The following is a 9545-nucleotide window of genomic DNA, read 5'->3' on the forward strand; positions in this document are numbered from 1 at the left end:
CCTGCTGTCCCCTGCCTGAGCGGAGTCACTGCATTCGCCGTGGCCCCTACCCTCCCACGCATCCCCATGCCTGCTCAAGTATCCCCACAGCTGGTCAGGGCTCCACGACCCCACAGGAGACCACACGTCCCCATGCTCCTCCCCTCCCAGCCAGGAGTCACCATGTCCCCCTGCCCATCTGTCCCCATTCCCAAGCAGGTGTCCCCGTGCCCCCCTGCCCCTCTGTTCCCCCGCGCAGTCAGGTTTCCCCATTCAGGGCCAGGAGTTCCCATGCCCGTCTGCCCATCTGTCCCCGTTCCCAGCCAGGTGTCCCCATGCCTCTCAGCCCTCCTGGACAGGTGTCCTCATGCCCAGAGAACTGACCCCAGCCCACGGCCCATCCCCATCCCCAGCCGGCCGTCTCCCGGCCACCCGCCTGCCCCATGCCCCGCTCCTGTCCCTCCCGGCATGGTGACAAGGACACAGTGCTCAGGGGGTGGCAGCGTTTATTGCTGGCCTCAGTTGGCCTCCAGGATGGAGTCGATCCAGTCGCGGAGCTTGGTGACGCGGGCGTACACGCCGGGCGTCTGGGTGTCGCAGGTGCTGCTGCCCCAGGAGACGATGCCCACCAGGTTCCAGGCGCCGTCCTTCTGGCACACCAGCGGGCCCCCGGAGTCGCCCTGCACGGGGCAGCGGGTGAGCGCCGGGGCGGGGCCCGGGGGCGCCGCGGGCAGCGGGGGCCGGGGGCACGTACCATGCAGGAGGAGGCTCCGTCGGCGCCGGCACAGACCATCACCTCGCGGATGCGGAAGCCCCAGAACTCCTTGCACTGGTCGTTGGTGAGCAGGGGCAGAGCCACCTGCTGCAGCACCGCCGGCGTGTTCGAGGCTGCGGGGAGCGGGGGGCGTCAGCACCGGCACCGGGAATGGGGACAAGGACTGGGACGGGGAGGGGGGGGGACGAGGAGGACAGGACCGTGGTGATGATGGTGGAGATGGGGACAGGACCGGGTCAGGGTTGGGAACGGGTGATGGAGATGGGGAATGGGACAGGGATGAAGATGGGCATACGGGAACGGGATGGGGATTCAGATTTGGATGGGGATCTGGATGGGAGATTGGCATGAGCATTATGATTCAGCTGAAGACAGGGACTGACAATATGGATGAGGAAGGGGACAGGGAAGACAGGGGACAAGGGCGGGGATGGGGATTTGGATGAGGCAGGGGACAGGAATGGGGATGGGGCCGAGAAAGTGCAGTTACCGCTGGGGTCAGTGAGCCCCCAGCCAGTGGTGACGCAGGTCATTCCCCCCGGGAATTCGTCAGTGGCCTTGGGCAGGCAGACGGGGGACACGCGATCCGACAGCTGCGCCGGAGTGGCCAGTTTGATCAGGGTGATGTCGTCCTGGATGGTCAGCATGTTGAACTTGGGGTTCTTGAAGACCTGGAGCAGGCAGCACTGCTCTCAGCACCTGCATCCTCTGCCAGGGTGCCGGGCACCGGGCACTCCACAGGGACCAGTAGGGACCCCGGGGAGCAATGGGGACCCCGGGGATTGCTCCTGTGGATCCCGTGCTGGCAGGGTGTCTGAATTGCAGAGCCCAGTCCCTGGGACGCAGGGGAGCAGGGACACCCCAGGTCACATCCCCTGCAGGGACGAAGTGGACCCTGGAGGCTGAACCCCCATCCCCTGGGAGTTCCCGGGAACATGGGGACAAGCCAGGGGACCTGACCTGAAGGTTGAATGGGAGCAGGGACAGACACCCCAGGGGATTGCAGTGCAGGGATGTGGGACACCACGGACACCCCAGGGAACCCTGACCCTCAGGATAAGGGGAACCGGAAACTCCTCAGGAACGCAAACCCCAGGACAAGGGGGACCCGGACATAAGCCCCCAGGCCACGCGTGGTGGCCGTGGGATCCCGCGGGCACAGGGACCCCGCCCCGGAGGTACCTTCTCGATTGTGAGTTTCTGCTGGTCAGGGCCCGGTGCGTCCTGGTCGTAGGCGCCCACCACCACGGTGTCGGTTTTCCTGGGCACAGGCAGGCGCTGAGCACGGGGCACCGGCACGGGGACACGGGGGGTTCCCTGCGCACCCCGTGCCCGTGCCCAGCCCCGGGCCGGCCGGCAGCAGAGCCGGTGCCTACCTGACGCCGCAGTGGGCAGCGGTGACCACCCAGTTCTCGCTGATCAGGGACCCGCCGCAGAAGTGGAAGCCGTTGTAGCGCTGGCGGGGAGAGCTGCCCTCAGCACCCGGCACCGCCGCCGGGGTGCTCCGGGCCCGGCCCCCCGCACGGCACCCACCCCTGCCCCCGGGCTCTCACCTGGAGGGACACCTGCCATGGCCAGGACCCTGGCACCGCCGGCTCCCCGTTGACGATGCGATTGTAGCCGCGGATGACGGGTGTGATGGCGGGCACGCCGCAGTCTGCGGGGCACAGGCAGCCGTGGGACGGCGGCTCCGGTCAGCCTCGCCCTCCCCACCACTCCCGCCTGCCCGAGCCCCGAGCCCGCCCCGCCGAGCCCCACGACCCCACGCACTCTCAGGGAGGGCGGCACGGGCAAAGCCCGCCAGCGCCAGGCAGCTCAAAAGCCACAGCAGAGCCATTGCCACTCGTGAGGACAGACCTGCCTGGCACCCGGCGGCTCTTATATGCAGCCCTGGGCACCTCCCCACTGCCTCGACACCGCGGCCTTGGGAGATAGCGTGGCACCTGGTATGCCTCCAGGACATGGCCTGAGAGCCTGGCACCTGGGGCCAGTATCCTTGGCTATGGCTGTGGGACAGCACTGCTCTAGACTAAGTGCTGGCTTCAAAATGTGCTTGTCCCAGTGCATTGGGTGAGCTGTCACTTGGTCATGGAATCATGATAGACTGATGATGGTGGGAAGGGACATCATAGAATATCTTGTCTATAAAGGCTCTGCTACCTTTTTTTAAATCTAGTGTGGAGAAAGGACTTGGAAGAAGAAAGATCCCCATTCAGAGCAACAACGAAACTTAGCCCAGATATCCACTATAATAGGAACAAATGGGAATTGTAGGCCCACAGGAACATCAGAGAAGTGAAACAAGAGTTGATAGAGACAGGTTATGAATGGCATGTGGGAATTCCAGCTCCAGCACTGAAATTAGTCCATGCCAGCCTGGGTCCTTATCATAGTATCACAGAATGGTTTGGATTGGAGGTCTTAAAGCTCATCTTGTTCCAGTCCCCACGCCAAGGGCAGGGACACCTTCCACTAGAGCAAGTTGCTCCAAGCCCCGCCAAACCAGGCTGTGAGCACTTACAGGGATGGAGCATCCACAGCTCCATCAGAACAGCTTCTCTGGTTCCTCACCACCCTCACAGGAAATAATTTCTTCATAATATCTAATCTAACCCTGCCCTGTCACTGTGAAGCCATTCCCCTTTGTCCTGTCACTCCATGCCCTTGACAAAAGTCTCTCTCCAGCTCTCTTGGAGTCCCTTTAGGCACTGCAAGTTGTTCTAAGATCTCCCTAGAGCTTTCTTTTCTCCAGATTGAACAGCCCCAATACTTCCAGTCTCCCTCCATAGCAGAGGTACTCCATTCCTTGGAGAACTGCTGTGGCCTCTGCTGGAATCACTCCAGGAGGCCCATGTTCTTCGTAACTGGGGTCCCACAGCTGGACACAGCACTGCAGGCATGGTCTCAGCATAGCGGAGTAGAGGAGCAGAGCCCCCTCCCGTGACGTGCTGCTCAGGCTGCTGTAGGATATGATGGGGCTTTCTGGGCTGCCAGCTGTCATAGGTTAGCAAGCATAGTCCCAGAAGGGATGTCCTTGCTAAGGGCTGCTTACAGTTTCCTCTGGGACCTGATAGAACCTATCAGCTGGCCAGTTTGAATATGGACAATTCTTTAAGCCACTTAAAGTTGTGACCGCCTCTGTGATCCACACTTAAGAATAGACAAACTCCCCCCCCAAGCTCTCTCTCGTTTCCGGCGCTGGGACAGGTGGCTGCGAGCCCCGTGTGGGGGCCAGCAGGCCCGGCCAGGCCCTGCTTGGGCCAGGCCAGGCTGGGCCACGGCCATCCTGGAATCGATGGACCTGTTCCAGCTGTGGAACCCCCCCACTGCCTTGCCGTGGGGAGCCGGAGCGGCTTGGCTCCCCCCCTCTCCACTTCGGTAAGAAAAATTCAACATTCCAGCTGCAAAGCTGCAAGGCCAAGGTGAGATTAACCCTTTTATTGCTGTGAAGAGCTGAAAACCTGAGGGAAGAGAGAGAGGAGATGCTTAAAGCTGAAATTCTGTTGTGAAGCTATGATATATCAGAGTATCCCATTGTAATTTCATGAAGATATGGGGGGTGGAGTGTTCAACTCGTAAGCAACAGCACCTGCACTGAGATAGGCAGATGCTGATGCAGCTGTAATTTCATGAGAAGTTTGGACAGGGAGAGATAGACCAGATGAGGACTTTTGCTCCAAACGGGAAAGGAAAAAACCTCAGTTCCTAGAGATAGTCCCTCAGCTCCCAGAGATAGTCCTAACGATGAAGATGAGGAAGACCCTTTGCTCCCAGGGAAGGAGGAGGGCCACTGTTTTTTTGTTTCTGAACGGCTCAACCTTAAAATTGTACCCCAAAAAACTTCAAGAGTGGACCCTCGAAAGCAGTTGTGGGAAAAGCTGCAAGTCGGGGAAGGGACTCGCATGCGAGCAGAGAGACTCCTCCTCCTAAATGGACTGAACAATATTTGGAAGTGGGTGGCTGTCTCGTTGTGATACTGTTTTCATAGCACGAGCAAGAAGAGACTTCTCTTTCTAAATGGATTGAACAAGGTTATTATGGAAGTGGTAAACAGACTGAACATCTTAAGGGTTGTCTTTTTACACTGTCAGTGGGAGAAGAGAGGAAGGTGGGGGGAGGAGGAGAGTTCTGAAGGTGGTATAATTTTTTTCCCCCTTCTTTTAGGTCTGTTAATAAACTTCTTTATATTCTTTCAAGTTTGGTGCCTGCTTTGCATTTCTCCTAATTCTTATCTCACAGAAGATAAACAGTAATGAGTATTTTAGACCAAACCACTACACTAAATCGGTGTTTCTGCCCGGTTACAAACCCAACCTGCTACACCAGCACACTTTGTCATGCAGTGGTGGAGTTTGAAAGGACCATGGCACTCACCTAGGGCTGGATCTGCAGAGTCCTTCCAGACTGCCACCCAGATAGGGGCGTAGGGGTCCCTGCTCATCCAGCGGTCCAGGGGCCCAGGACACCAAGGAGTTGAGTGACAAGAAAGTTTCAGGGCTGGCAATGTGCCGATGGCACCATACCAGGTGCCACGCTATCTCCCAAGGCCGCGGTGTCGAGGCAGTGGGGAGGTGCCCAGGGCTGCATATAAGAGCCGCCGGGTGCCAGGCAGGTCTGTCCTCACGAGTGGCAATGGCTCTGCTGTGGCTTTTGAGCTGCCTGGCGCTGGCGGGCTTTGCCCGTGCCGCCCTCCCTGAGAGTGCGTGGGGTCGTGGGGCTCGGCGGGGCGGGCTCGGGGCTCGGGCAGGCGGGAGTGGTGGGGAGGGCGAGGCTGACCGGAGCCGCCGTCCCACGGCTGCCTGTGCCCCGCAGACTGCGGCGTGCCCGCCATCACACCCGTCATCCGCGGCTACAATCGCATCGTCAACGGGGAGCCGGCGGTGCCAGGGTCCTGGCCATGGCAGGTGTCCCTCCAGGTGAGAGCCCGGGGGCAGGGGTGGGTGCCGTGCGGGGGGCCGGGCCCGGAGCACCCCGGCGGCGGTGCCGGGTGCTGAGGGCAGCTCTCCCCGCCAGCGCTACAACGGCTTCCACTTCTGCGGCGGGTCCCTGATCAGCGAGAACTGGGTGGTCACCGCTGCCCACTGCGGCGTCAGGTAGGCACCGGCTCTGCTGCCGGCCGGCCCGGGGCTGGGCACGGGCACGGGGTGCGCAGGGAACCCCCCGTGTCCCCGTGCCGGTGCCCCGTGCTCAGCGCCTGCCTGTGCCCAGGAAAACCGACACCGTGGTGGTGGGCGCCTACGACCAGGACGCACCGGGCCCTGACCAGCAGAAACTCACAATCGAGAAGGTACCTCCGGGGCGGGGTCCGTGTGCCCGCGGGATCCCACGGCCACCACGCGTGGCCTGGGGGCTTATGTCCGGGTCCCCCTTGTCCTGGGGTTTGCGTTCCTGAGGAGTTTCCGGTTCCCCTTATCCTGAGGGTCAGGGTTCCCTGGGGTGTCCGTGGTGTCCCACATCCCTGCACTGCAATCCCCTGGGGTGTCTGTCCCTGCTCCCATTCAACCTTCAGGTCAGGTCCCCTGGCTTGTCCCCATGTTCCCGGGAACTCCCAGGGGATGGGGGTTCAGCCTCCAGGGTCCACTTCGTCCCTGCAGGGGATGTGACCTGGGGTGTCCCTGCTCCCCTGCGTCCCAGGGACTGGGCTCTGCAATTCAGACACCCTGCCAGCACGGGATCCACAGGAGCAATCCCCGGGGTCCCCATTGCTCCCCGGGGTCCCTACTGGTCCCTGTGGAGTGCCCGGTGCCCGGCACCCTGGCAGAGGATGCAGGTGCTGAGAGCAGTGCTGCCTGCTCCAGGTCTTCAAGAACCCCAAGTTCAACATGCTGACCATCCAGGACGACATCACCCTGATCAAACTGGCCACTCCGGCGCAGCTGTCGGATCGCGTGTCCCCCGTCTGCCTGCCCAAGGCCACTGACGAATTCCCGGGGGGAATGACCTGCGTCACCACTGGCTGGGGGCTCACTGACCCCAGCGGTAACTGCACTTTCTCGGCCCCATCCCCATTCCTGTCCCCTGCCTCATCCAAATCCCCATCCCCGCCCTTGTCCCCTGTCTTCCCTGTCCCCTTCCTCATCCATATTGTCAGTCCCTGTCTTCAGCTGAATCATAATGCTCATGCCAATCTCCCATCCAGATCCCCATCCAAATCTGAATCCCCATCCCGTTCCCGTATGCCCATCTTCATCCCTGTCCCATTCCCCATCTCCATCACCCGTTCCCAACCCTGACCCGGTCCTGTCCCCATCTCCACCATCATCACCACGGTCCTGTCCTCCTCGTCCCCCCCCCTCCCCGTCCCAGTCCTTGTCCCCATTCCCGGTGCCGGTGCTGACGCCCCCCGCTCCCCGCAGCCTCGAACACGCCGGCGGTGCTGCAGCAGGTGGCTCTGCCCCTGCTCACCAACGACCAGTGCAAGGAGTTCTGGGGCTTCCGCATCCGCGAGGTGATGGTCTGTGCCGGCGCCGACGGAGCCTCCTCCTGCATGGTACGTGCCCCCGGCCCCCGCTGCCCGCGGCGCCCCCGGGCCCCGCCCCGGCGCTCACCCGCTGCCCCGTGCAGGGCGACTCCGGGGGCCCGCTGGTGTGCCAGAAGGACGGCGCCTGGAACCTGGTGGGCATCGTCTCCTGGGGCAGCAGCACCTGCGACACCCAGACGCCCGGCGTGTACGCCCGCGTCACCAAGCTCCGCGACTGGATCGACTCCATCCTGGAGGCCAACTGAGGCCAGCAATAAACGCTGCCACCCCCTGAGCACTGTGTCCTTGTCACCATGCCGGGAGGGACAGGAGCGGGGCATGGGGCAGGCGGGTGGCCGGGAGACGGCCGGCTGGGGATGGGGATGTGCCGTGGGCTGGGGTCAGTTCTCTGGGCATGAGGACACCTGTCCAGGAGGGCTGAGAGGCATGGGGACACCTGGCTGGGAACGGGGACAGATGGGCAGACGGGCATGGGAACTCCTGGCCCTGAATGGGGAAACCTGACTGCGCGGGGGAACAGAGGGGCAGGGGGGCACGGGGACACCTGCTTGGGAATGGGGACAGATGGGCAGGGGGACATGGTGACTCCTGGCTGGGAGGGGAGGAGCATGGGGACGTGTGGTCTCCTGTGGGGTCGTGGAGCCCTGACCAGCTGTGGGGATACTTGAGCAGGCATGGGGATGCGTGGGAGGGTAGGGGCCACGGCGAATGCAGTGACTCCGCTCAGGCAGGGGACAGCAGGGGAACATGACCACAGGCACGGGTGGGACCCAGTTCCCCCCGTCAGGGACACACTCGCGTGTGGCTGGAGCCACCTTAAGGTGTCAGGGTGGGGGAGGGACGGACAGGCTGCGGGGGAGGGCAATGTCCTGGTCCTGTGCAGTTGCCATGTTCCCGGTCTTGTCCCGTCAAGACATGGCCCTGCGGAGGGTGCTGGCGCTCGGGGCAGCCCTGGGGCGCCGCAGCTGCTGCTCCAAGGTGGGGCCGGGGCTCCAAAGGGCACTCAGGTCCTGACGCGGCCACTTGGCCTTGTGCCCTTGGCCCATGGCCGCGATCAGACCCTCCCCACTGCGTCCCTGAAGGGCCCTCGTTGTTCCCCCCGCAGCCCTCGCTGCCCCCGGACTTCGTGGAGGCCCTGAGGGCCGTGGTTGGGGCCCCCAATGTCTCCACGGCCACAGCGGTGCGGGAGCAGCACGGCCACGATGAGTCCATGCACCCGTGAGTGCCTCCGGAGCTGGGACCCCTGGGGAAGGCTCTGGGGAGGGGAAAGACCATGGGAAGGGGAAGGGTCATAGGGAAGGGAAGAGATCTAGGGAGGACAAGAGGCACGGGAAGGGGAAGGGTCATACGGAGAGGGGCCAGCTCTGGGCATGGGAAATGTTTGGGTAGACAAGGGGCCGTGGGGAGGGGAAGGGGCGTATGGCAAGTCCCGGGCTGGGGGAGGGCCATGGGGAGGACCAAGTGGTTTAAGTCAGTGGGTCAGTGGTGCTGCCTGTCCCTCAGCTGTGCCCCCCCGGACGTCGTGGTGTGGCCCCAGGCGGTGGGGCAGGTGCAGGAGCTGGCAGCGCTCTGTCACCGCTGCCGCGTGCCCATGGTGCCCTTTGGCACCGGTACCGGCCTCGAAGGAGGCGTCAATGCCGTGCAGGTATCGGCTCCCCCGGCACCTCCGACCCCCCGGGGGCTCTGGGTGCCCGGCCGCGCCCAGAGCCCCGGGTGCCCCTGTGCCAGGGCGGTGTCTGCTTTGACCTGAGCCGCATGGACGCCATCGCGGAGCTGAGCCTCGAGGACTTCTCGGTGACAGTGGAGCCCGGTGTCACCCGCAAGGCCCTCAACAAGCACCTGCGTGGCACCGGGCTCTGGTTCCCTGTCGGTACTATAGGCATGAGGGGGGTCATGGGGCTGGGGGTGACAGCACTGGAGGTGCTGGGGATGAGGCCCCATGACACTTGTGGATCCGTAGATCATGGGGTATACATAGGTGTGCTCTGATCCCAGGGCAGTAGCAGAGGTGCCTCTTGGAGTGATGGTGCCATACTTCCTGAGGTTCTGGAAGGGATAGGCAGCCAGTACCAGGAATAGTTGGGATCAGGGGCTACCATCCTCTCTGCCACACCAAACCCATAACCCCCGTGGTGGCCATGACCCATGGCAAGGTGCTGTGAGAGACACCCACCCCACACTGGCTCAGGGCCAGGGTAGCCCCACTGCACTGCACTGCTACCCCTCATTTCATCCCAGCCCTCTTATGCCCACCACCCCTTGTGCCCCATTAACCCTTTGTGCATCAGCAATCTCCGAAGGCTAGGAGAT

General features: G+C 62.7%; 3 protein-coding genes across 3 annotated transcripts; 2 read left to right on the top strand and 1 right to left on the bottom strand.

The window, feature by feature from the left end:
* Positions 1–481: 481 nt before the first annotated feature.
* Positions 482–2596, bottom strand: LOC138116967 (chymotrypsinogen 2-like). Its single transcript, XM_069026839.1, has 7 exons — positions 2525–2596; positions 2308–2411; positions 2131–2210; positions 1937–2015; positions 1245–1425; positions 734–867; positions 482–659 (listed from the first exon to the last, which is right to left on the bottom strand). Exons 1-7 carry the CDS (start codon positions 2589–2591, stop codon positions 498–500), a joined length of 807 nt encoding a protein of 268 aa, XP_068882940.1. The 5' UTR covers positions 2592–2596; the 3' UTR covers positions 482–497.
* A 2785-nt stretch (positions 2597–5381) lies between these two features.
* On the top strand, positions 5382–7494 carry LOC138116945 (chymotrypsinogen 2-like). Its single transcript, XM_069026799.1, has 7 exons — positions 5382–5453; positions 5567–5670; positions 5768–5847; positions 5963–6041; positions 6553–6733; positions 7111–7244; positions 7319–7494. Exons 1-7 carry the CDS (start codon positions 5387–5389, stop codon positions 7478–7480), a joined length of 807 nt encoding a protein of 268 aa, XP_068882900.1. The 5' UTR covers positions 5382–5386; the 3' UTR covers positions 7481–7494.
* Positions 7495–8086: 592 nt separating this feature from the next.
* Positions 8087–9527, top strand: LOC138116833 (probable D-lactate dehydrogenase, mitochondrial). Its single transcript, XM_069026578.1, has 4 exons — positions 8087–8213; positions 8341–8453; positions 8739–8880; positions 8964–9527. Exons 1-4 carry the CDS (start codon positions 8100–8102, stop codon positions 9222–9224), a joined length of 630 nt encoding a protein of 209 aa, XP_068882679.1. The 5' UTR covers positions 8087–8099; the 3' UTR covers positions 9225–9527.
* Positions 9528–9545: the final 18 nt, after the last annotated feature.

The sequence above is a fragment of the Aphelocoma coerulescens genome, chromosome 11 (assembly GCF_041296385.1).
Source record: "Aphelocoma coerulescens isolate FSJ_1873_10779 chromosome 11, UR_Acoe_1.0, whole genome shotgun sequence".
Lineage (NCBI taxonomy): Eukaryota > Metazoa > Chordata > Aves > Passeriformes > Corvidae > Aphelocoma > Aphelocoma coerulescens.